General features: G+C 35.5%; 1 protein-coding gene across 10 annotated transcripts in view; it reads right to left on the minus strand.

Annotated features, from left to right (window-relative positions):
• Window positions 1–710: 710 nt before the first annotated feature.
• LOC110452905 (sickle tail protein-like) overlaps window positions 711–27798 on the minus strand; it is a 223951-nt gene continuing 196863 nt past the window's right edge. For 8 of the 10 annotated variants that reach the window (XM_021501649.1, XM_021501646.1, XM_021501647.1 and 5 more), the window contains 14 exons: window positions 25663–25858; window positions 23418–23616; window positions 21778–21946; window positions 20292–20808; window positions 19748–19964; window positions 18919–19079; window positions 16220–16252; window positions 12871–13052; window positions 11953–12071; window positions 10950–11080; window positions 10463–10538; window positions 10258–10341; window positions 9538–9685; window positions 711–8961 (listed from right to left, as the gene is read on the minus strand). In XM_021501649.1, the coding sequence (XP_021357324.1) occupies window positions 7126–8961; window positions 9538–9685; window positions 10258–10341; window positions 10463–10538; window positions 10950–11080; window positions 11953–12071; window positions 12871–13052; window positions 16220–16252; window positions 18919–19079; window positions 19748–19964; window positions 20292–20808; window positions 21778–21946; window positions 23418–23616; window positions 25663–25858 (4068 nt within the window). In that variant the 3' untranslated portion in view covers window positions 711–7125. The remainder of the gene's footprint in view (window positions 8962–9537; window positions 9686–10257; window positions 10342–10462; window positions 10539–10949; window positions 11081–11952; window positions 12072–12870; window positions 13053–16219; window positions 16253–18918; window positions 19080–19747; window positions 19965–20291; window positions 20809–21777; window positions 21947–23417; window positions 23617–25662; window positions 25859–27798) is intronic. The other 2 variants (XM_021501642.1, XM_021501644.1) reach the window with 2 other exon arrangements.

A 27798-nucleotide genomic window follows, 5' to 3' on the forward strand; every position in this document is an offset into this window, starting at 1 on the left:
TGACAAGCTGACCAAGGATATTAACAAGAGAGCTTGATGTTTTAAATATAACTTAATTTGGGAGACATAACATGTAGCAAAGAACCAAACAGAGTGAATTGTTGCTACCTCATGTCCCACTGGAAACAAGATGCTACCTCATGTCCCACAGGAAACAAGAAGGACACTTCCTCATGTCCCACGGGAAACAAGAAGATGCTACCTCATGTCCCACGGGAAACAAGAAGACATTACCTCATGTCCCAAGGAAAACAAGAAGACGCTACCTCATGTCCAAAGGAAAACAAGGAGACGCTACCTCATGTCCCACAGGAAACAAGAAGACGCTACCTTATGTCCCAAGGAAACATTAATACCCTACATTATGTCCCACGGGAAACATTAAGACCCTACCTATGTCCTACGGGAAACAAGAAGATGCTACCTCATGTCCCAAGGAAAACAAGGAGACGCTACCTCATGTCCCACGGGAAACAAGAAGATGCTACCTCATGTCCCACGGGAAACAAGAAGACGCTACCTCATGTCCCAAGGAAAACAAGACCTCATGTCCCAAGGAAAACATTAAGACGCTTCCTCATGTCCCATGGGAAACAAGAAGACATTACCTCATGCCCCATGGGAAACAAAATACAAGTAATTACACCTATAAGGAAGCATACTGTGATAAAATGACAGAAAAGTCAAAAGAAAACAAGTCGTTTCTGGTATCTCTTTGAAACCATGCATTTATTGTGTAGATGAGACAAAATAACACATTGGCAGTTAGTGTCCTAATACCCTTCATTACAGAAATTAAATCACTTACACTGGTAACAAACAATTACTGAGACAAAAACCTTCACGTAAAACAGAAACAAACTATTCTTTTGTAACATACATGCCAAGTGACGATGAGCTTGTTTGATTTCTTCATAACTTCACACTTGATTACGTGTGATTCAAATATGAAGTGAATTCTCTGTAATTTATGGTAATGTTATGTATGCAACATACTATATATATATAGATCAGCTGATTAATGTTATATATTATGACATTTCCTTGTCAATATATTATCCTTATAAATGCCATATGAAAGAAAACTGCCCATAGGGAAAGATGATTTTTAAAATTCTATTTCTACATGAATTAATGATGTAACTGCTTTAAAGCATGTGCAATATTAATAAGTTTTACTGAATTAGAAGCTACAATGTCGGTTTGTCAAAAAAGCCTTTGTTTATTAATCTGGCCAGTTTGTGGTCATGTTTTCAAGTACCAAAGCTTCTCAATGCGCTGTTTCATGATCATCAATTCATTCCAGCACTAAGCATCCCTGATGTATTTAAGCATTCAGATGTATGTGCAGATATAACATCTTGCAAAAAAATCATCTTGCAAAAAAAAAATCAATAATCTTGTACTTGCATAAATATATGTGCAAGTAAAAAGTAGGCAAGATTTTAAATTGCACACAATTCAAATAAAGCACACTAAATCTCTTAAAAATATGAGAAATTCGCCCCGAATTCCCCCCTTAATATGTCGTCTGCTTGCGTAGGAATACCCGTACTGTCCTGTAAATCGTTGATCAGTAAATACTGTAGTAAAATTAGATTACAGGTCTGTTACATTTCAGAAGCGAATTGACCATTTGATTGTTATCAATTAGCTATCAGTACATACTAGAGGTGGATAAGTAGCAACTGTCTCACTAACGTGAAAATGATATCAGGAAGTATTTATAGTTGTCCTCAAATACATCAAATGAACTTTATGTATATTGTCAGTACAGGCTCCACAATTTGTAAACACTTCATGACTTAATCTCGATTTTAATCTCAGTTCCTATACAAACTTATTTGATTCATAAAACGAGACTTTCTGGAAAGTTAGCTGTGTCAAGGAAATGTATCACCTTGTATATATACACATTGTATATATTTATGTCGACACCTATATCGCAGTCAGAAAGGTTCAAATTTGCTTTTGAAATGTCACATGACCTACTATTCCCTACACCAGTCTACAAGTCTGGCTACTATTGTATCTATACACTTCTATACATGGTAACATATCCAGTATCTGTTATCTATATACAATAATATGTAGTCTGTAACCTACCTAATAAACACACTGCATTTATACACGAAAACCGGTCTTACATGAATAAAATTCAACATCTGAAATAATTACACTTTGTTACATCCTTCAACCCCTTCCCTCATGTCTCGCTGTGGTTTTAAATTCCCTACTTTTGAGATCAATATACTTTCCCAAAAAACAAGATCTTGCGAAAATGTCGGTCAGTTCTAAGAATTGGTACAGAAAGGAGTTACCAGAATAACAAATATAAAACGGTGCAACATGTAGTCTTATGTATTTTTTGTTGTTTTTGTGTTCAGACATGAAATATCGCACCAAACATTCATCAACATGCTTGGAGGTTTACTTCAGTTCACTATATATTCCATCTTTGCGTATTGCAGAGTTATCTTCTCTTGTGAGCAGGGATTGATTGTTACGTCATTGGATTGTGTGAGAAAAATTACGTCTTTTTCTCAAAAATTGATGACGTTTCTCTCACTAACCAATGACGTAACAATCAATACCTGCTCACAAGAGCAGATAACTCTGCATAAGGAAAAGACGGAATACTGAGTCTCTGGACAGAAAGTTGAATTTTTACTGTCAAGGGAGGTAACACAACATATTAAAATCATACTATTCACCCTGAACAAATATGGGGTACATCATTATAGACACATGTGTGTTTATTAGGTCGAGTACAGCATTTTCTCCTTCACAGTTAAGACATCCATCACACACAATATCACACCGATACTGAATACAGCGAGACACCAATCAAAATCTCACTGTCACTTTCTTCAATAATTGTTTACTGAAATTTTCAATAACTTATAACATTTATGAACCATTCACAATTATATGTATATCTATAACTACATCATCAGCTAAAAATGGAACCTCAGTAATCCTGATATTTCCGTCCTTTAGCAAAAAAGTTGGGGAAATTTTTATTAATTAATTTTTTGGATTAATGAATCAATTCTGTTAACAACATAACATTCTACAATAGCCATGAGCCCGATAGGTTGTAAATAAACGGCATGTAAAATGTTATTAAAGTTGTGTACCAGGTCTGGAAAGGTCCAGATTACAGGAGTTCGGGATTAGTGAGGTTCCATCGTACCAGACACACACTGATGTTCTAATATTGCACTTTCCACTTCTACGATGAAGGCTTTTAATCTATTCACAACCATGTGCATTTAAATCACTACAGTTTATTTAATCTACCTGGTACAGGCAGTTGTATAAAAGTTAGGTTATGAAATTGTCATATTTTACAGAGGTACTTTTCAACTTTTAAAACAAGTACAAGTGACATTTCTTATGTATAAGTTATGTCTGCAGTCACCATTCTCTCTCTGCTAAGCCCGTTCTCCTGTTAACTCATTCACCCCTGCAATTTCATAATGAACTATTCCAACCTTTGAATTAGAAGAGTTCAAATGTGTCTTCAGGGGTGAATGAGTTAAACTTGTTTACATATGTGTAGCTTTTGTATCTTATTTGTGATAAAACCTTGTTCAGTGTTGACCTGTCCACTTGTTTAAGAGAATTAAAAAAAAAAGTGAAATCTGGAAAAGACTTCTTTCTGTATATGCAAGGTCTAGTTTGGGAAAATGTTTAACCTCCTTTTAAGGGCAAGTTTCCCTTGGTTTATCAAAGTAATTATCTTCCTACAATCCGTTTTAAGTTGTCAAATGAATATAAACAAGATACGCAGTTCATTAGCTGAGGCAGATTCTGGAAAACCAGTGTTTTGACAATGTGAACTGTTGCAATATTTTTAACCCGTTTCCAATGATTTGATAAAGGGGTATACTTCATTTACAAGGGTACAAAATATGCTTAAATAAAGTGCTTAAATAAAGTTTTGCTTGATCCTAGAAGTCCAATAAAGTAAAATTTGAAACCATAACAAAATTTGGTTAAATGCATTAAATCTAGGCCGTTTTCGTTTAAACAGTTGACGGTCGGTCCCACAGTTGTTCGTTTATTAAATAAGGTCGGACCAATTAAGTCAACTCATGTTGCTTTCAGACGCGCCTTGACAAAGCCTTGCAAGGCCTGCATAAACATTTGCAGGTCTGACAGGATTAATACCCAAAGTGGTTACATTTAAAAACTGACAAACCGGTTGTTCCACATAAACGAACAGGGTCCTATAGACCAGTTCAAGGGAAATAACTCCAGCATCATACAGGAAACATGGAACGTTGATATATTTCACTGACGAGGAATGACAGGTGTAATACACTTTTCTGGATTAATAATTTCTGGCCTCATATTCTTAAGATTTGGTGTACATAACACTTTTGCCCTAAAATGTTGAATTACTGTTTTCAATTCAGATTTTAACATCCTAACGAAAAGGCAACCTTTTTTCAATACTTTCAAAAAATCTTCTTTCCCTGTGAGTTCCATGAGGGTATTGTTCTGTTGTTGTTTTTCCAAAAAGATCTTCTTTGAAATCTTAAATCTCAAAATTTATTCATAAGCTGAATATATTTAAGATTTAAGAAGCTATAAACTAAAAGATCTTTCACTGAAGTAAAAAATTAGATTTTTTTAAGAGAAAAAACAGCCTGCTTGCCTGCCTGCAATGTACCAAGATGTTCTTGCCATGCCCATTCTAAATGAAATTACAACTTGAACATAAATGGTTCATAAAAAGTAAGACTGAATTCAACATGATAAATATTTTGCCCCTAACACAGACACCTGACACTCATAATCGAATGGGGGAAAAAAACCCACTTGAATTCATAACACTTTAACTGGTGACCTGTCTAGAATAGTTTCAGAAAGTTTTCTTGTGTTCAAATTTTAAGATTCAAAAGAAAAGTACACCAAACGAAGTTTTATTTTTCTATGTCACAGCATGAAAGCTTTACTACAGCTAACAGAATTATAAACAACAATAATCAGTCATTTATCAAGAAATAATCCTGAATAGTGAAAATGTCTAAATTATTTATCCCGTAACTTACCAATCTATCAAGCTTGATTCTGATTATGAGAGCTTTCAAAATATACATTCAAATATCATAGACAAAAATTGCATTTCTTGAACTTGATGTGTCATGTGTGAGTCAATACTTCAGTATACATTGTATTACAAATAATGTAACATGTTGTTGAAATTTTAATGACAACATATCAATATATGCTCTTGTTGGCATCACTTGAATTGCGGCGACACCATATATATATGCTCTTAGCCAAATGCAGTACTTTTCTCTTAAAGACTAACACCTTCACCCCTGAAATTTCATAATGGACTATTCCAACCTTTGAATTGGAAGAGTTCAAATGTGTCTGCAGGGGTGAATGAGTTGGAAGTATATTCCATGTTGTTAAATGATATAGAAGCACAAGCTCCTACCTAACATAACAAAGACGTAACTAATTCAGCAAATATATGGATATATAGACTTAGTATTGACCTCATCAATTTTATCATTGTCAATACCTTCCAGGTCCATAAAGCCATATATTCACCTCAACAAAAGTTCGTAACTGATAAATACTGAATCTCACAAATGCTTATGAAGTGAATAATGTAAATGGTGTCACTGATGAGTAAATGTACCCCATATTCATATAAACAGCTGATTTTTTTACAATACTTTTGACAGCCTTATGTAATGATAACGATCGATGCTAGTTACAAATGATGCGTTTTTATTTAAATTATCTCCCTTGGAAATTGATATAACATTTGGGAAAAAGCTAAATACAATAAATGGCCACTTAACCTTGTGTGTCTTTTAAATGTTTAACTATACTTAACAAGTCACTGTTACAAGATCTTTATGTTTTTCTTAGCGAGGAGTTCTCTTGGAAAGGAGATTCATGTCACAGTCAGGTCTGTTAGTATAATGTATCCTTAAGGATCCCTGTCACACTGCAGAATTCCAGTGTAGTTATTCATACACACAATAGTCTCCCTTTAATCTGTTTTGGATATTAACTGTAGCAGGACTTGGCTGAGGAACTCAATCTGCCAGTTCTATCTCCAGGGTCCCAATCCCGATCTGGCACGCTTTCATTTTTATTCCCAAATGCTGATGTTGGTTTTAAGTTTTCAATTTTCATTTTTGTTTATTTGCCCCCCAAACATTTCACAGGACATGGATTTCTTTGTCATGGATACCCCAGGGGTAAAGCCTACTTCCACGTTATGCACCCTTTCATTATGTCATGGCAAAATTGAAGGTTTTGTATGAGGTACCTTATGGATGTGTATGATACAATTAGACACCAAAAGATTGACTATCTTCAAAGTCAGGTGTCACTCCTTTGTAATCTTAAAAGGACAGGTACGTATCTGCCTAAAGAATGGTCATGTTTTGTACCTGAAACTAATCAAATTGCTTACTGCATGCCTTCGCATTTATTATGACATATTCTAGGCGTGCAGAGAGCACATGACGGCATAAGCTCTGGAGCATCAAGGATGTTATTTCTTTTTTTTTTTAGATTGGATTGGTTTGAAAGCGTTTTGTGTCTTATAAACAGCTATAGTCTTTGAAGGGTGTACCAGGATTTTGGTGAAATTCCGCAGACCTGTGGCCAGTACATGTACCTGCCTAAAATAGGCATTAAAACTGTGACCTAGTGTGAAGCCACTTGGCCACCACGACCCATTTTCTTTTGAGAAGTTAAATTTTTAGCCAGACTGTTGAGCCAGTTAAAAAGTCCCCAATACACAGTTACAGTTTTAACAGTGGTACATGGATTCTTAAACCAAGCAGTTTACTAGAGTTGGCATAAAAGAGATGCGAGCTAGAGCAACAGGGAACGGACGTTACTTTGTCTTAAACCAAGTAATTATATTACTACATCAGAGCCAAGCGGCACCTTAACTAGAGTGAAATTTAACTTCTGGAAAATGTTTTGTAAAATGACAATTTTTTAATTGATGAAATGATAATTCCAAACACAGCAGTGTGTCAGCCTAGCACACATTAACAACAATCTCATAACGTATCAATGAAAATTTGGTAAGAATGGTAACAAAAATGATCCTGACAATTAAACCACCACATATCAGCCAATATCACCGTCACTCTCTCTCCTCCCATTGACCTTTGACCTACTACTGCTGTACATTTTCTCTGTAGGTGGATTGTTGCCGAGGGGCAGACTAGACCGCCGTGCTGGGGGTGGAGGTTTTGGTTTCCGGTTCGTTTTGCCGGTACAGCGGAGCACAACAGTACCCTGCTGTGAGTCTAGAGAACTAGAACTGGTAGTACTCTCACTGCTACTCTCACGCTCCTCACGTCTCATACCCGACGCCATCTCACTTTGGTCTAGTGTATCTTCAAATTTCAATGTCACCGGCGCTGTCGCTGGGGATAATTTCTCTGATTTTACTACAGGAGTTTCTGTTTTGTCTGATTTTGCTAATTGCGAGTCAGTTTTATCAGATTTCCTCCGGTCATTATTACCTAAATTGCTGACACTTTTGCCACCAGCTAAATCTTTCTCGAATTTAGTGGTGGGTTTGTGTGTGATGCCTGCCTTTGGTGTGGAAGTGAGAGTACCTACATTTAAGGCAGACCCCATACGGTGCCCTGTCACTACACTGGAGTCCTGTGGGTCGCCCTCGGTACGCACTGGGGACAGTGGTCCTGCAGTGGAAGCCCCAGGGCGACTACTGCTCTTTCTAGGAGGTGGAGGAGGAGGTGGCCGTTTCTGTCGCCCCTCCACACTACTGTAAGAACTACCTTTCTTTTCAACTTTATCAGTAACTTTACCGTTAGATTTTGCACTTGATGATCCATTTGCACTGACTGACCCGGAGTCTTTGGATGATGGTGATGATGATGTCTTTGGTTCACTTATATCACGGTTTTGAACAGAAGCACCAGAATTTTTTTGAGGAGAGATCCTTGGAATGCTACTAACACGAGTACCACCAGGAGTAATTACATAACTAGGGGTAGTGGGAGAGGGTGTGGCACTTTTAGTTTCACCCGTTTTCTCCCTTTTTGAGGAGACTGGCAAGAATGTTGGCTTCCCAGAGGAGCTCGACACATTTGGTCGTTGAGTGTTTGAGCTTGAGGAGCTCACAGTGTATTGAGTCTCTCCTGACACTGTGACCTTGACCGGAGAAATTCTCACAGTATAGTCCATGACTTTAGCCCCACTGGGAGAATCCAGCGATCGTTTTTCCTCTTCTGGGGAGGTTGGAGGAGTTGTGATTGAACTGAAGAAATTTGCACGTGCAGCATTTTTTTGAATTCTTAAAATTTCTGCATTTCGTTTCACATCTTTATCCTCCAGCGCACCACTGTCAACACTTTTTGATCGTTTTGAACTGCCACCCTTACCATTGGTCAATTGTGGTTTCCCAGACGCCATTTTGTCACCATTGACATGGGGTTTGGAGGCTTCAACAGGCAAACACTTACTGGCAGACGGTAACTCAGCACTAACAACAACAGCTGGCTTCCTCATTACTGTCATATCTGACACCATAGCTTCTCTTGAATCTAATCTATTGTCCAATGAACGACTTTTCTCTGTTAAGAGTGGGCGAGTTTCACTCTTTGACTGGTCAGTCTGTCGGTCACGGTCTCCTCTCTGAACGCTTTTATCTGAGGTTGAACTACTTGGTGGAAGAGAAGATGACTTAACTGTTGCATCACTTGAACTTGAGGTAGGTTTATGCACAAGGCTTGGCGAACCTTCGACTTTTGACCCTGAGGGCTGTGACTCTGTACCCTGAAGAGCAGTCATGACCTCTGGTCCCTTCTCCAACTGTTCCTTTGAACTTGCTGGCTTTAGGCTACGAGTTGCCATTTCAAGCGACCGACCAAATTTTAAAGCTTCTTGCTTAACTACAATCTTCTTCTTCCTCTCCCTGGATGCATCTGCTTCCTACAAAAGTTCCAAGAAATTTTGTGAATATTTTATTTCAACATGCTTTATTGACCGATAATGAAATGAATTGAACAGACATCAAAATTATAAATGAAAAGAAATCAGTTTTGTACTTTAAAAAGAACGATTTCCAGTTGTCAATTTAGAAATTACCTTAATATACATGTACTTTTGTTATAAAGATGAATGTTGTGAAGGTACACCTTTAAAAAGATGAGGGGAATACAAATATTGATGTACATGTACCTGAATAGAACAATATTCACCGACCACCGACCTGAGATGGCGCTTAGGGTGAATACTGATAGGGTGAATACTGACCTTTTGGAGTAGACATATTGTCATAATATAACCACATTTATTCCAATTAACAACCTATTATTTGATTCCCTCTTACCCCAATATGCTTTTCAAATTAATTAAAATCAAATATGAATAATTGCGTCAGTGATTCTTTTGACTGGACATTGCTGTTGACAAAAACTTTAATTCCTGTTTGCTTTATTTACAATCGGACTCGTATTTTTGAAGTGTGAACGAGGTAGAATCAATGACTTGTCGTTGCTGGGTTACCTCAAGTTTCCGTAGGCGAGCATCATGGTCAGGAACCAGGGCAGTAATGTTCTCCAGTAAATGTTTGCGGTCACCATCAGTTGGTACCATGCCCCCTAACCTCTGACCTGCCTTTTGATGGGGACGATGTTCCTGAACTGAAGCAAGCCTACAAAAAAAAGATATCTTAAACATTTCTGGCGTTGATGGAGAATCTTACTCAAGAATCTTGTTTACTGTAAAAGTTTAAATCTGAGTTTAAATATAGTCATAGGAAAATTGTAACAGAAATAACATACCAACATTGATCAAAGGCTATTCTTTTGATTGAATGCACAATTGATTCAATATGGAGACAATTTCTTATATTTCATTACTGTCTATGTTAATACCACTTTCAGGTGGACAAAAATTCCTTGAAGTGCAACTATAGGTTAATTCCCAGTATGGTTGCAATGAGAAACATTTAGCTACGATTTATTTAGTACAATCAGGTTACAAACAAAATACAGTTTCAGGTCTCTTAAAATAGTAAAACTAGGAAAATTGACATCAAATCATGCAATATCTGAGAGATCACAATACCTTTTTAGTGTAAACAGGGTGTCTGAGAGATCACAATACCTTTTTAGTGTAAACAGGGTGTCTGAGAGATCACAATACCTTTTTAGTGTAAACAGGGTGTTTGAGAGATCACAATACCTTTTTAGTCTAAACAGGGTGTCTGAGAGATCACAATACCTTTTTAGTGTAAACAGGGTGTTTGTGAGCTTCTTGCAGCGTTTCAACCCTTCTTCTAAAGTATCAGGTTCATCCTTGAGGAATCTGTGAAGACATAATTTGATTATGATTTAACATGGAAACTACAATCTGTCTGAAAATAAATAAGTTCAACAGAGTTATCTTCCCTTAAAGATATAATTTTGAAAGTTACAATGTGACCTACTTTTCCTCCTTAACCACGACCTCCATTTCACCAGATAGAACATGCTTGACTTCCTCTTGTAGCGATGGGAAAAGACCTACAATGTTAGAGTGTGTGAGTTTGTGAGAAAAACTAAACAAATTCAAATATTTACAGAAAATTGGGACAAAACATAACAATTTAACTTTCCATCTACAGATCTCATTCTTCAGGTCAAGAGAACAATAATCATATAATTTTTATTTAAGTCTTAATTGAGATATGAGGTCTGAAGTTTTTAGTACCTTCTAAATAATTAAATTTAAATTCAATTTTCAGTGACCTTCTTAAAAGTATTTCATATGTATGTAGACTAGGCCACACCTTGTCAATTATTATTTCGTTAAGGTTTTAACAGATTTCAGTGTGAAAGATTTACTTTACCAACAAGTGAATTTTGGATGATGTCCAGAACTGACTCTAAATAGGAACACAGCCATAATGTACAGCATGTATGTGACAGCCTCACCTTTGAGTTCTCCCAGGCAGCGTGCCACCTGACTGAGGAGAAGGGCCATCCCCTCCACATCAGTCATGTTGACAAGACAATGCCGGGACAGCACATCAAATCGAAGCTCCTCCACACATGACTCAAGGTCACTGTAAGGTTAAATTGACAAAATTAAAGGTCACTATATAGCTAGATGTACTGACATTTCAACTGAAATTAAGTTCTCTGTTTACATTTCTGTTTCTACCTCAGAAAATAGCGAAACATAATATAACTGAGTGGGCAAATTGTCAAATAACAATTAGATCTAGATCTGAATGGTTGAAAAAATGAAGCACACACAGTTTTGAGACAGCTGACAACATTCTCAAACAAAGAACTTCTTCTTATCATTAAATTTGAGATCTTAATTTAGAAGATTCCCACATTTTTACTGCTTTACTGAGTTTTTATAACATGACCACGTTTTTGTTTGTTTTTGTTTTTATATTAATGTTGATTCTCAGAAATTATTTCTGATGAAGATGTACATACAAGAACTGTAGAACATGTTGATTCTCAGCTTTTGAACAGAATTACAACGAGTAAAATCTATCCTTGTATGACACTGGGATCCTAAATCTGTAGTAGCTTAGAGTTATTTCCCTTCAATTGAAACATGGTAAGGATGCAATTGAAATCTAAGCCAAACTGCTAGAAATGCTTGTGTGATCGTTTTCTAGTAAATGACAGTTCGATATCCAAAGTATAAAGCTAATCTTTATACACTTGTTATTTCAGTAAAGATATCGCTATATAAGCATTGTTATTCTTCGTAATATTGGAGTAAGCAGGTTTTGGTAAATAGAATTTTTCAAATCCTACAGTGCTTATTTCTTAAATACAATCATAAATAGAATACTGAGTGGCTGAGAACATCTTATTATTTGTTATTAGGATAATTAATGAGAAAAATGAATGCTAAAAGAAGAAAATGTAAAAAAAAATCATCATAAAATGTTTTTACAGACGCATTTCTTACCCTAGTTCCCTAAAGGCCATAGCTTTGTCTCCGATGTAGGATTTCAAACGGACATCTGTTTCACTCCGCTGTTTGCGTAGTACCTGGTTTTCTGTGCCTGGGACAGTCGACAGCACTTTCTGTAAACATGTAGAAAGATTTTCAACATCATTACCTCAGAAGAAAAACTCGCTCTTTTTGTTCAAAATTTACAAATCTCCCTCAAAACTCCCTCATTCAAGTCCAAACTCACACAAGCTCAAAATCTACATCATGTGGTCAAATGATCTCCTAGTTACTGCAGGGTGGGTGTTATGATCATAGCAGGTGTGTCTGAATCAGATAAATGCCTCTTGAAGTTATTTTAAAGCATAAAAAGGGAAAACTGAGCAAAGCAGTTTCAGTCGTGTTTCACACACTTTCTCCCTCACTGGAAATGTGGAATGAGAGAGTTCTCTCCCCTCATTGGAGGTTTCAGAGGCTGACACCTGTGAATGCACACATTTAGGTAACACTTCTAACAAACGTTTAAATGAATGTAATGGTCTGCTAAAATCATTCCAATTTAAAGATTTGAAGGAAGTCTAAGGTATTATAGAGATGCACCTTAGCAACTAAGTTCAACTACAATGATTTATACATATCTTTTCTTGTAAATTAATCCAGTGTTATCAGAAAAACGGTCTATATCCGTGTATATGGTGGTCAATTTGGAATATTTTTTTTTAATTAGAACCCGAGTTACAAACAGATGTTTAAGTCTGTCTATTATGAAAGAAGATTTTTTTTTTTTTTTTTAAATTTTGGGCGATGTGTAAACATAATTTTTTTTGGACATATTTCACTGTTACTTGCAACTTGAAAATCTCTTTATTATGATATTTGTTAGTCGCTGTGCTGCTTGGTTTAGACACGCCTGATTGTTGATGCTCTTCCTACCGTGATTTTCTGTAAGGTGTCCTGGATCGACTCTTGCATGCATTCCTTGTTGAGCTGATGGAGTCGTCGGATGTTACGCAGATCGGAGCGGAGTTCTGTCGTCTGCTTCTTGATGTTGAGGATACCCTCCTTGATTCCTGGAGTCAAGGTCGTTTGTGAGGCGGTCGAAAGATCTGATAAACCTGTTAAATGAATGAACATGGTTCCTGGTTAGATAAAGCAACTTAATTGTGTGGGGAATCGGAAATTGTTATTTAATTGAAAAGATTATATGTATCCAATTCACTGTGTCTGTTTTTTCATGAACAAATTTCCATGTGGATAGTCATAAATTAGGAATAAGTGTAAGCTTCCAGCAGTCAATGTTTTCATTGACAATGATAAAGGAAAACCTAATTGAATTGTGCCATTATTTAATTAAACAGATCTTTCAGGTTTCCAAATGTTAAAAATCTCACTCAAATTTTTTCATGTTTAAGAAGCTTTTCAGCATGATGAAAATTTGGTGGAAACAGCATATTTTTCTCCAATTTTCCAGGATCAATTTGAAGTATTTGTTTCTTCACAATGCTGTTTCATTTCAGAACTCTTCAGTTGAAAAAAAAAGTCACCAGTTGCCATAGTAACATTAGCTCAAAATATAAACCAGAATACATTGAAGCTACAGATTCATCTAATATGCGATGATGGAAGCAGAAATCAGCTTTTTGGAATGTTTTATTTCTGTTACTTTAGAAGATACTAGACATGCTGCTGGCTTCATGCGAGAGACAGAACCAGAAGAATCAGAACAGGTCAGTTAACTCATTCACCCCTCAAATTTTATAATGGACTATTCCAACCTTTCAATTGGAAGAGTTCAAATGTGTCTTCAGGGGTGAATGAGTTAAAGAACTGGGCAGAGACAATAGCAGATATAGAATTCTAGGGAAGAGGTCAGTTAAAGAACTGGGCAGAGACAATAGCAGATATAGAATTCTAGGAAAGAGGTCAGTTAAAGGACTGGGCAGAGACAATTCTATATTCAATACTGGTCTTTATTCTGTCTTGCAGCTATTTGTTTTATAATCAGATTTAATTAATTTTATTAATTTTATTTCAAAAATCACTACAAATTATTTTAAAACTTAATTGGATTAATTTTAATTATTTAATAAAATTTATTTTATTCATATTTTGAGTTTAAAAAATCCAAAATCCACACATGTTACTATTTATAGAACATGCTGATCATTTACTATACATTGTAATTGTAAAATTTGGAAATCAATGACTATATATTTTTGTGTTTTGACTTGATCTTCAAACTATCTTCTGTGTATTGAAAATACTACTACAATGAAATAAATATGTAATTTTTATGAGAAAAAAAATATAAAAATGTTATTAAAATATGTTTCCGAGTCACACATAGTTAAAAAGAGCTTGAAGACCTCAATCTGGATAATTTAAAAATCACTTTACCCTCCAGGTACGAAACCATTATCCTAAAGATCTATGCTAATGTATAAAAGACTCTGCCAGTACAGGTTAGTGTATTATGATATGCATCTTGAAATAAACATTTCCATTACAACAATTAAGTGTAGATATCGTCTCTAGGAGTCCAGTTTCATTTTGTTCCGATAACCTTCCCTTGATGTTGGAGGAGGATAGTGTGACATTATTCAATGTGCCTGTGATATAAACACATAATTTAAACTAAATGACTTGTTTATCGTTTTATAGTGTCGGAGTAAAGAAACTTAAGGCTATTTTACCTGTATTTCACCATTAAATCTGTGTCTCTGTTTTCCTAATTAATACACCACCGAACAGATTCCAAATGCAAATTTTTTTTTTTCTTGATTTAAGATTTATTCATAGATAAACCTTCAATTCAAGGTAATACCTTTCTCCTGTAGGGACCTTTAGAACAACACTTCAAGTTAAATTCTCAAGCTTGTATAAGCTTGAATTTGTGATTAGGCCAAGAAAACATCATACTGAAGTATCAGAAATTAGACTATTTTATTTAAACAAGTTTGTATCAGAAATTGGCCTGTTTTATTCAAACAAGTATTTTTACCTGCCTTATATGTATATATAAAAGTCTACAAGAGTATTCTGCCTGTCATAATATTACCAGTAAATCATAAAATGTCCAAAAAACATCAGTTCAAAATGTTTCAAGACAGCACAAAACTAGGCAACAATTATATACCATGGCCTTAAATTGGACACGAGTACATTATTCCAGCCTTATAAGTGCAAATATACAGAATTACAAGGTTTACATGTCATCTCAAATGAAAAGTCTGTCACATTTACTGATCCAGGTATTGTTGTAAGCAAAGTGATTCAAGGTAACACAAGAGAAATAACAGAAAAAACACACACACAAAAATATACTGGATAACTATAATACTGTATTCAACCAACTAAAATTATATTGATTTTCTCACGTAATGTTTAGTCTCGGTAAGCAAAAATAGACTCCATCACGGAATTGGAAAAACTGCGAAAATCTGAAGAAATAAAATTATTTATTCAGATGATTGAATACAGTGACTCTTTAAAAGTTCATGCAAAGGAGAATTTATGTGAATGACCTTGATATTTTCACTTCAAAAGTATTAAATTAAACAGATATTTAGATCTGAAGTCAGTCAAGGTCATTCAATGTAATTCACGGTTGTGCGAAAGTGTTTGAAAAATAGGGCAATTATAAAGAAAACACTTAGGGATATATGCTACCTAACTGTAACCCGTTTCCTTAACAAAACACATCAACACTCAGAAAACTGCAAAATGTCTTTCGCGAAAGGTTATAGGACTTGTTTTTCACATAATTTCAAAAAGTAAGGGGAGGTAATTCTAATACAAATTTTAAATATATAAAGTGCAAGGTAGCATACATCCAGCGCATCTAATGAGGGTTTACAGTGGCAAATATACTGCTGTCTGTGGCAAATATACTGCTGTCTGTCCTTTTTCTTTCACAATTCAACATTTTGTCGAACCAAGAATATTTTGACAAAAAGTAATAGCAACAATTTTGTCAACACTGCCTATTGTTCAGCAAAAGCTTAAGAAAAAGGAGCAATCTGTATCCAAACTGTACAAAAGGGAGATAACTGCTGAAAAGATATTTTGTTAAAAATTTTGAAACGTTTGAATCTATTATTTTTCATTTTGTAGAAGAACTCCATAAAGCTGTAGGATTTATGAAATTGTGTCCATTACATATTATTTCTGTAACTATTTGCAATATGTTTTATCCCAAGATATCAGTTTGTGAAATAGAGTACAGACAGTGATATGTGAACAAGGCGAGGGTGCCTCGTTTTTTAAACTGTGATATATGTACCTTTCATATCTAATGCATCTTCCGCTTCCACCTCTGAAAAGTAAAAAGGCACATGCGTGTGGAAAACCTGATCCAAAGCAATATACACTCAGTTGTTCAACCTGCATTAGCTTAATTTCTAGCAGAGAAAAATACTTATATTTAGAAGACCCTTCTTAATCTCTTTATATAATAATATTTAGGTTTTAATTCATCTATTCATTCACTGAAGATACATTTGAACTCTTTTAATTCAATGGTTGGAATAGTTAATTATGAAATGTCAGGGGTGAATGAGTTAAACAATGAAATCAGCAGTAACTCAAACATTCAGAAAAAAAAATTCTCAAAACATTTTTTGGTCACTTTGAACAACTTACACAGAGTCTAATTTATAAATCTACATATTAATTTTTTTTCATTTTTTTCGAAAATCTGCCAAGCTAATTATTTGGGTTTGAAACAACTGAGTACTACCTCTATCCATTGACAGTCTTTTTGTTACACCCGACACAGAATCGACACATTACATCATCAAAACTTAGATCACTTTAATTTATTTTCCATTATAAACAGAAATATTTCCTCCGGTAAACTTTCATTGCTTCTATTTTCTATAAAAATTTGAGAAGATTTTTTTTATAGAATTATATTTAACTGATCTATAATATATCTTAATAACAATGAATAATTTACAAAAACGAAACAACTAGTGTTTATTATTCTTTGCATTATGTATCATAATATTACGTGTATAAAATGCCATTAAAAATCAATCTTGAATTCAAGTATCACATTATTTTTTACATAAACTACGAAATACACATTTTGTGAAAAGTGAATAATGCAAGTGCAAAGAATTAAATTTGTTATCCACAAAACAAAAGTACGGTAGCTATTTTTTTGTAAAAAGCATCTCTCTATCAAGTCCAAAACTCGCAGTAGTACAGTACAAAGGTACCAGTAAAGCAAGCAGAGATGAACTATCCTTTTAGTCGCCAGGATTAATAAAAACAAGAGGCCCATGGGCCTTAACGGTCACCTGAGTCTATAGTATTTATTTTTGTTGTTGAAATATGTACCAATTTGAGTAAAAAATAGTATAATGTTAACTTAACTTTGTCAGGACCATGAGCTGATCATTCCTAGACCAATTTTAAGTGAGATCGGCCTATTAGAACTTAGTAGCAAAATAGCGGCCATGGCAGCCAAATTGTATTTCTGATTGACCCGAAAAATAACAACACTTTGTCAGGACCATGAGGCGATCATTCCTATCAACTTTCAGTTCAATCGGCCCAGCAGAACTTGACTTTAAGTTTGAAATGTAAAATGTTAACGGACGATGGACGACGGACGACGGACGACGGACGACGTACGACGGACGACGGACGACGGACGACGACGGACGAAAACGGATAGCAATAGGTCACTTGAGCTAAAGCTCAGGTGACCTAAAAAGACTGCCAGGGAATAATGAAAATGAAACATTTCAGGTAATTAACATTTTATTATATCGGATATAACAATGAAAACTGAGCTGATAATTTTTGTTACCAAAGTATGGCTTACTTTGAGATGAGATAAACACAAAAATTAACAATAATAAAATTCCAATAACAGATTAACTCTGAAACTACTGAAAAGATTGGAAAAGAAATACATTTCACAATTTCAACTACAAATTATCTAGATTTGACCACAGTGGTAAAATATTTGTCCAATATTGTTACATTATCTTAATTTAAGTTCAAACAAACTTAAAACTTGAAGTATTCACAATTTGAAGTCACTAAACAATAGGGACCATGCTTATAATACAGACATAAAGAAGACATCAGTGCAAACATTTTGTCTGAAAAAAAATGTAGGTGAAAAATTGTAAAACAGGAATTGATAAAATATTGGACAATAAGAAATCAAAAAATCTAAAAAGATGTCATTGATTATTTTTGAATATAACTAAGACACTGCTTTATTACTGAAGCAGAGAAAAGGTTAGTTGCTTTCGATATTAACCTCATGCTCCAAATAGTTTTATGTTAGGAGTTAATTAAACAAACTCCATGCCACGTTTTGTGATGAAATCATGATCTACCAACTCGCAGTATTACCAGAATTAATGGATGATTTGCATTTAGCAAAGATTCTCTACTTCCAATTAAGCAACAAATTTAAATGAAATAGCAGATTATTTGTGTAATCAAACGGTGCACAATGGAAGGGATTTAGGAAGATATTAAAGAAGAAATAAAATTCAAAGAATGAAGTATGATAACTTTTTAAATCATTTTCCATACATATATGATTTGCACTTGTGTGATATATTCTCAAAAATATAACAATGAAACTTGACCAATAACCCACATATCTTGTGTGACCTTGAAATATCATGGTGTCTTATTATAATGAATGACCTTGCCACTTTACAGAACAATTAAAAGCTATATGCTATACAAGCCAGACCCCAGTGATTTGACATCCAGATCTGTGGTTGACCTCATAACTTTTGTGACCTTGATATGACCTCTACAAGATTTTTTTATTACTAATTTCAAAACAAATATTATAAGTGTGTTTATCCCTAAAGGTGATTCTGGTAACCCCTCCTGACCTCTAAAAACATTCTTTGTCAATGTTCACTGTCTTCCTGACAAGTTTAACGTAAGTGACATATGTATGTTGACCCCTAGTAACCTTGTATGACCTCTGTAACTTACTTCCAGGAATGCTCCCCAGCTGTGAGCCCCCTGTGTCCGAGGGTGTAGTACTGGCACCACTCCTGACACTGCTGGCGCGGCTGGAGTTGGTGGACACCACGGCTGTCTGTACCCAGGCCGCAAGGTTGGCTATCTGGGCCTCCATCTTGTCCATACGAAACCTGTAACCATGGAAACAAGATGGTGCCTGAGACAAAACTGAACTTCAGAACATGAAAATATAAGTTGTCAATCATATATAATACTTCCAATGACTTCCAGGAAGGTATTTACATATTGTGTAATGCAATTCCTATTAGAGTGATCTCCCTTACTAATGGGTAAACAATTTCATATTTCACTGTTTCTTCACTCGTCCGTCAAGAATTTCATAGTAAGTATTAAACATTTTTAGCAGAACTGGCATAGCATTTACTAACCTAGGTTTTGGGATAGTAAAGTTGCACACCCCTGCTCATTTTTTTGACAATTCCTCATTATAATTCAGAATCAATCAATCAGCTGATCAATTAAAAGTTACCCATCCATACACCAACCATTTCTGTTGATTTAAAGATTTCCTGTTTATCTAAGACTTCAACAGTGTTTTTAATGTGTGCCACAAAAACAGTTCAGTACAGTGGGGTCTTGTTAACCAAGATTCTCAAAATCAAAATCAAACTCCCAAAACAATAATGTTTAAATATAGATTTGTATGAGAAATAAATAATATGGATGGAAAATACAAAGAGAATTAAAAGAACAATTCTTTTAGAAAATTAAAAGGTCTCAATTAAAAAGGTTCTAATGTTCATGTACAACATCAAGAATGTATTATTTTGCCCTTTACCAATCGTCGTACTTTGAGTCTACATCTGGGGGCACGGGTTGAGGGGTCACACTCCGAGGTCGCTGTGGTAACGGCACTGAGCGCTCTGTGTCAGGGGCCACCCTGTAACTCTGTGACCTCGGAACTCCATTAGTGACTGTAGGTTTGGTAGGTGACACAGTTTTATCAGCCATGGGTGTGAATGCTAGTGAGTGCCGATTGTTATGCATTGCATGTCCTACAAAATTAATGACAAATTGTAGTTAGGTAAAGGGAATAAATTAACCAGTCTGACTTCAAGAAATGGGGCAATATACTGTAGCTTTGACTTTCTCATGAAAAAGGCATGAAATATCTGTCTTGTGACTTGAAAATATTTCATCCTGTTAACGAAACTTCCATTTGGTCACAAGAGACACAACTTCATTGTAATCGTGGTTACATAAAAATTGAAAGCGTGTTGTAACCGATTGTTGTCTTGTTGTCAGTCTAATGTTCTTTTGTTAACTTACAAAAATACATTATCAGTAGGGGTGGGGGTCTTTACTGTGGTTTGTTTACGTACGTGGATCAGTGCCTGGTCCAGTTGCCCTCTGTGGCGCAGACACGTTGCTTGCCCGTGTCCCATGGGCGACATATGTCTGAGGCGGTGCTCCTGGCGCCGGCCCTCCTGGTGCTCGAAAATGTTCATATTCCTGCGAAACAGCACTAGAAGGGGGCGGGGAAAAGGCTCTCCGAAGGGGATCCCCGGGTGGGGGCTGACTCCGACAGCCCTGGAGATGAACATATATAGGCTGGCCACGTCCGTCCATATCATCATATGAAGTCTTCTTACTGTTAGGAATGTAGCCATTTTGCATCTGGTGGTTTTCTGGGATGGGTCTCAGGTTGGGGCGCTCAAGTGAAAGCTGGCGTTCTGGGGACTGGTACATCACACGGCCATATGTCCCCGACGATGTCCCCTGACTTTTCGACATTCGTATGGGGTCAGGTGTTTGTGACCTTGGCCTTTCATACTCCATTTCCACATAAGACGGATAGGAATGAGCCATGCTGGGAGGCATCGTCTGGGCTTTCCGTACCTGAAATGTCAGCATATTTATAGAGTATTCCGGCCAGTCACTACAGATGGTCTACCAGCGGGTGTCCTTGACCAGTGATCACCTATTGTTGATTTAAACCCATTTTGGCACCAGCTTTAAGCATCAGCAACACATACGCAATGTTCAGTGTCATGAATATATATATAAATGTCATGGGGAAAAAATCCAACATTTGCAGAGAAAATATTCAACATTTGATCACTGGTGGACCGCTGACACTTGTCGACACACTGTATACTCAACACAACAAACAGTATTAACCTTAAACATCTGTAACCATGGTAACAGGAATGTCACTACCAGTGTAACAATGTTACTACTTACACACAGAAAGAGGTCTGTAACATAACTTGCTAACAAATACGTATACAGACGTCATAAGGCCTACACAGATTGCAGTCCCCTGCACTTGCACTGTTTGACCCAACATTGAAAATGTTTAAAAATAACCACACTTGACCCAACATTGAAAATGTTTAAAAATAACCATACAAGTGTATTTAAAGGCAAATTTCATAATTGCCATAAAACTGACTTTTATGACTTGAAAAGTTGCCACACAGAAATGACTATAGCATGGCTGCTACACCTGCAACTTGAACTTTTTAAAAATAATCTCATTTCATTGTAGAGCCGTTGGCAGGTATGCTGATATTAACATGAAATACCACAGTTTGAGTGATGAATGTGTTAAAAGATGATCAGTATCTACATCAAATATTACACTGAAACAACTTTATTTGATCGCTAAGATGGCTAAACCCTTCCCATCATACGTTGGTGTTTTTCACTTCACCTGTTGTGATAGGTCTATATGAAGGAACAAACCCTTCTTCAGGAAAAAACAATTTCTTCAGTTTGGAAGTTATTTCCTCAGAAGATAAATGACCAAAGAACGACAAGGAATGTATTGTGAAGACAGAGATCTCTGTTTGACAGAATATTTACGTGGTCTGTGATGGCTGTAGCTGGTGACTCCCCAGGGAACCCCTGCCCCCTCTGTCCTGCAGGAGGCTGGACAAGTTTGCCCCGGGTCTCAGGGGCTGGCTCCTTGATCTTCTGGGGTTCAAAACTGTCACATTCATGGATCTTCAATACAGAACGGTCTCGGATATCCCTGAAAGGTCAAAGTAATATATATAGAAGGCAAAGGTCAAGGTTAATCGAAAAACCAAGGTTATCCTGAACCTGTAATACTGATTTTTTTTTGTAAGACTCAAAATGGGCATTATGGAGAATTTACAGTAAGGGATACAGAATTAACCTGGAGTGTTCTTATTGTATTGACAGAAGACTTGCTATTCTATAAACCTCAAGTTAGTCCCAAAACTTCAACCAAGTTTAATTAAGCTGTTTTTGAACCCTAAAATATGAAAATATGGTCCAGCACACTGCTCACACTCGGTATAAATGCTTATAACCTCATAAAAGACAACTGTGTATTGAGTGTGATGATCCAACACTGTCTGGAAAAAACTTGCCCAAAACGTTTAACCTCAGAAGGTGGGACGCCAGCGTGACTACATTAGCCCACCTATTCTCTGAATACGCGAGCTAAAAATATGATTTATAAAGGTTTCTGAATTATATAGAATTTTTTTCGTTTAGACAAGGTTAAGGGCAATAGCTGTTAAATACGGTAGTTTGTAGAATCAATTTCACAGGATGTCTTACAAAATGATATTTCCTTACGCGCAATGACAGCTTAAGGTAAAAGTATATGCAACTCTGCAAGGAGTTCATTTTGTTTCTAAGATTGTTTTTCAACTTATTAATCCCCATACCGTGACAACATGATTTATTGTATGACATAAACAATAACAACTTCATATGATTTATGCGGAAATGGAAGTAAAGATCATATCTGTTCTGGAATTAGAAATAATCACCTTGAGAATCACCTTGAGAAACAGAGACTTTCTGAAATTTGATCCATTTTTATGATTTTTATTTTCTCTGTTAAATTTCTTACTCAATGGGGCAATAATATAATGAAGAATATGTGACAACCAGTTCCTGACACTCCTTAATTCAACCTTCGTGATGACATCAGAATTTGTCATGTCGAAGTCTGTCTGATATCTTAGACATTAAGAAAGTTATTGCAACAGATTTAAGTTTGGTAATGATATCAGAGCTTGCCACACCAAGGTATCGGTACACCATCAAGATATTATTGAAACAGATTGACTTAGAAATAGTAAAATTTGTAAAATGGTATTTATAGCCTAGCATGAACAGCAACGAACAATAAAATCCTGGTTTTCCTAGGGACACCACAATAATGCAAACGTCAAAACCCCATTAATTAAGGACAACAAATGGAGCTGTTAAAATCATCAATGGCCTTGAGGTTCAAATTGATGATAAAAAAAAAAAAAAAACGGAAAAACCCAATCTATCTCATAAAATATTTGTGATGAATCATGATGGATCAAGAATTTATTTGATATTTTATTGAAGATATCATTAGTCAAACCTGTTTTTTTCAATTATTAACCAATCAATTGCATTTTGAAGTCAAAGAATGAAAATTGCACCTGCTGCCATAGCAACAGCTGTCATTTCTTTTAAGGGGAGATAATTACCGTAAGTCTTCCAGTTGGTAATAAATGGAGCTCTTTGCTTCAAGGACATATATCTTCCTGCGAGGTGACTCGAGTATTTCCAGGTTCAGTTTCTGTGGAAATGCACGAACAAACATGGCTCGCACAGTGTCGAGGTGTGTGATTTCATTGGGTAACACAGCACGCCGTGTCTCCTCCCGGTAAATGAGAAACACAAAACCTGAAAATTAATTCAACTAACAATATAATCATAAAATTTGCAAATTTCCTTCCTTCAGGCTTTTTTTTTTAGAAACATCAATCTGGTAATATATATGTTAAATAAAAAAAATTAAAAAAAACATTATTTTTGATACAAAAGGAACAATACAAATGTACTATACTTGAAAAGATCTATGTATACATGTGTCATTAAAATTGTGGGTATTTTTGGCACAATCATCAAATGTATTTCAAAGTGATCAGATTTGCCATGTGGTGCTAAGAAAACAATTCCAGATTATTTCAAGTTAAAATTTACTACAAAGTATATGTCACAATCTAATTGATAAAACAATTTTAACACAACTTTGACACAATGGTCACATACTAATCATTTTATATTGAGGGGTAAGAAAAATCCCAGTGACCTCCCAGTCAAGACAGCCGACTTTGATTTTTTTGATAAATGTATGATATATCTAGATAAGCATTGTTTAATTTCTAATAATTGTGAAACAGGTCTTAATGACATATATAAATCACTCATGTGTTTGCCAAGATAGAAACTTAACCCTTTCACCACTCTAGACCATAATGGACTCATCCAGATCAATGCATGGTAGAGTCTATTAAAGTTACATAGGGGTGAAAGGGTTAAAAGGGATCTTAATGTAGGAGGAAATCAGTAAGGGTACACACAGAGAGTTAACCCGCATGGTCCTGCAGGTGACCGACACATTTTCACACCTGATCATCAGTGAACTGAACACTGGTCGCCCCTGCGCACCACCCGATCAAAAATAATTTATTGAGTTTTGAATGTCTTAATGACATCTGAAATTGGAAATCTGAACATAACACACTAATTCTTTCTGATAGATAAGGATGAGAAAAAGATATGTAAAGATGGCCACAATTTGTAATTGTCTAAATGAGAAAATATACTACAAAACATCTATCTGTATGGATGGGAAACTGCTACAACTTTTTGGGTTATAATGTTTCATGGTATGGAAGGGAAAGTGGAATAGTATACAGGTCATACAATAAAACAGATAGAAAGTGATAAATTCCATGATTATTTAGAGAAATATTCAGCAGGGTTTTCTGTGCTGAAGGTAAGGAGAGGGTTTCAGAATGTAACAAATATGCATGCATGACTACAGTATTTAAACTTGTAATGTCCTTTACACTTAACAATTTATAGGAATGACTGTAGAACCTTACAAAATTCTAAAAACTACCACACCTTTTTCAGTTAGTTTGTAATAACTCATTCACCCCTGAAATTTCATAATTAACTATTCCAATCATTGAATTGGAAGAGTTCGAATGCGTCATCAGGGGTGAATGAGTTAAATGATGGTGAGAGATGATCAGACAACAAGAAAAACAACAGCCTAGTCATACTTATAAATGGTGGGGTACATGTTATGGCAAATACGGTATTATAATACATCCAACTGACTCATTGTCATACATTTCTGTTGTATATATTTTGTAATGAGGTTCATGCTCTACATATGTCTTATCAACTTTACACGGAAAATAAATATATACTTCAAAGATAAATCACGGTTAAGTAAACCACTTAAAGTTTACTCAAAACACTGTACACACACACACATCTAAACACCGACTTAAACGAACTCAATACATAGCTCATGTATTTGAATATTGATCGTAATGATAAGTACCTGTGTTTACCTTGGCAATGCTTTGCACTTCAGATAAGGATTCAGAATGTATTTATAATCTTTCAGTAATCATAACACACTATAATAATCCTATTTATCAAAGTATAAATTGACATTTAATGAAATACAGGTTTTTACTGTTGTTGATATTTTTCTGTGTATTTAATCTTTATTGCACTTCATAAACATTCAGAAGGCACATGTTTCTTTTAAGAAAGGATTCACTTGAGTTTTTTTCATGTTTGTTAAATATGCATTTTTCCAATTCATAGTGCTAGCTTTTGACAGTGGTACAGGCATCATGCCTTCAACTTTCAAGTGCTGATATTTCTCCTTAAAACAATGTCCTGAGTCCCTTTCCTACTTACCCATAGGTCGTTCATAGGTGTTTGGGGGTGACCGGACGATGGGTAGACTTGACCGCATGTACCCGCCTCTGGTGAAGTTAGTGACCGGACCCTCGATGTTGGACATGGTGTCGGAATCCTCATATTCACCCGATACACTCCCAGGGTTATACGTCACCACAGTGGCCCGTCGTGCTGGGTCACGTGTCCTTCGACCCTGAAATAACAAAAGGTCAAGTTTAGAAAGTTGATGGTCAAGGTCAATGTAAAATGTCTTCTTTCTTATTTCAGAAATAATTGATTGCTTATATATATCGCTTTAATATTTGTTTTCTCTAGATTAGGAAAGTTAAAGGTCAAGGGCATTTTTATACCTTTTACTTTGTTCAAGTTAAAAATAGTTAAAGGTCATATCATTTCTTCTACAGTTCTTAGGTAAAACAAGTCAAGGTAATGTCTAACTTTTCCATATTCAGGAATGAAAAGCAAGACATTCATTGTAATATTTCTATATCGTAATATCTACAGTTTAATTTTCTATTAACATTTTTACAACACTAGATTTTTTTTAACACAGCATGCAACAGTCAGTGAATAAATTGTAATGCACTCCATAACACTTGTACATTTGCATGTATAAAAAATAATATATTGAAATCAAAGTTTACAAAAAAGAAAATATATAAACTTCAACAGCTAAATACTTCCTCTGTCTTTTTCCCCCATCTTGGTGCATTCAGTGAAAGTCCAAATCCTGACATGGCATAAATATCACAAGCTCATTCAGAAGCCCCCCCCCCCCTCTAAAAAATAGTCAAGACCATCGTGATTTCTGCCTTGGCAGGTCTTGTATCATGTCCATCACAACCAACAACTAGTCAGTGTATATACAACACTGGTTGATTTCCTTCTGTCTAACTGACACAAACCTGTCATTGTTTGTAACCTGTGTAGATTTCCTTCCAGTGTGTGCCTATCTGTCAGAATCTAGTCTTGGTAGAACTAGACAGCTTCATATATATCTCTTATAAATGTGTCAGGTTCTACTTCTGAAACATATCCCTTACAAGCCTAGCCTCTGTATGTCATCCCAGCGCCACCCCCAACATATCACGGGTCAGTCACTCCCTCCAACGGTCAATCCCACCCATCACTAAATCCCAAAATCTCTTACACCAAATCATCTTTCTTTACAAAGACACTTGCTGTGATTTTCAAATTAAAGATTTATTCGTCAGTTTTCTTAATTTAATTTGAGTCAAATAATATGTTTGAAATTTATCACAAAGGAGCATAAATTCAAACTATAATTGATTTATTTTCAGTCTCAAAATCTTACAAATAATTGTATATAGAATCGTTTTCAGTTTTCTTAATTCAACCTGACAAAGCTTTTATTAACAGGATTGAATCTAGTGACAGCTTTCTGGCCATTTATTATGGAGTCCCAGAAATATAACATATTAGTTCTACTGCTGATTAAACCCTAAAATAGCCCTGACAGGCCATCAAAATAAAGGCCAGACAGAGGAAGCAAATCATTCCATACAATTCTAAATAAAGGTCTCATTTTTACATTGATTTATTACATCCTTAAAGACACTTTTATTTTACAGGTTCCACATTTAGAAACAGGTCTAATGTGTACCATTTTTGATAATTCATTCTCTACTTGATGAAACACATGTTGTTGTGGTTTTTTTAAACAGTCAAGACAAAAGTTATCAGTTTTAAGGGAAGCAGATTGCAGGTATAACTCTTGTGAAGGAGGATATAGCCTTAACTAGTTAAGAACCTCCAACTTTATTTTTGATTTGCTCCACTTTAAGCCTCAGAGGAGCAAAGCTCATGTGTATATAACATAAGGGACCATTTACAGACTTAAGATAACAAGAATTCCACGGAAGTGGATGTGTCGCCTGCGCAGGAAGCTAGGAGATTACGAAGAAATAGATACACTTTTCATTTCAAGAAATAATGTTAAAAGTAAGCAATAATCATAGATTATGTTTTTGGATGGCATCATTTTGTTATATGATCTGTTATTCTGGGAAGAATACTCTGAGTTTTAAGGAACTTGCTATGGATACTCATTGTCTCAATTCCAAGTTTAATTTATATGATTTGTTGGATGGTTTCCCATAAATAAATGAATAA

This window comes from Mizuhopecten yessoensis, unplaced genomic scaffold, assembly GCF_002113885.1.
Source record: "Mizuhopecten yessoensis strain PY_sf001 unplaced genomic scaffold, ASM211388v2 scaffold6971, whole genome shotgun sequence".
NCBI classification, from domain to species: Eukaryota; Metazoa; Mollusca; class Bivalvia; order Pectinida; family Pectinidae; genus Mizuhopecten; species Mizuhopecten yessoensis.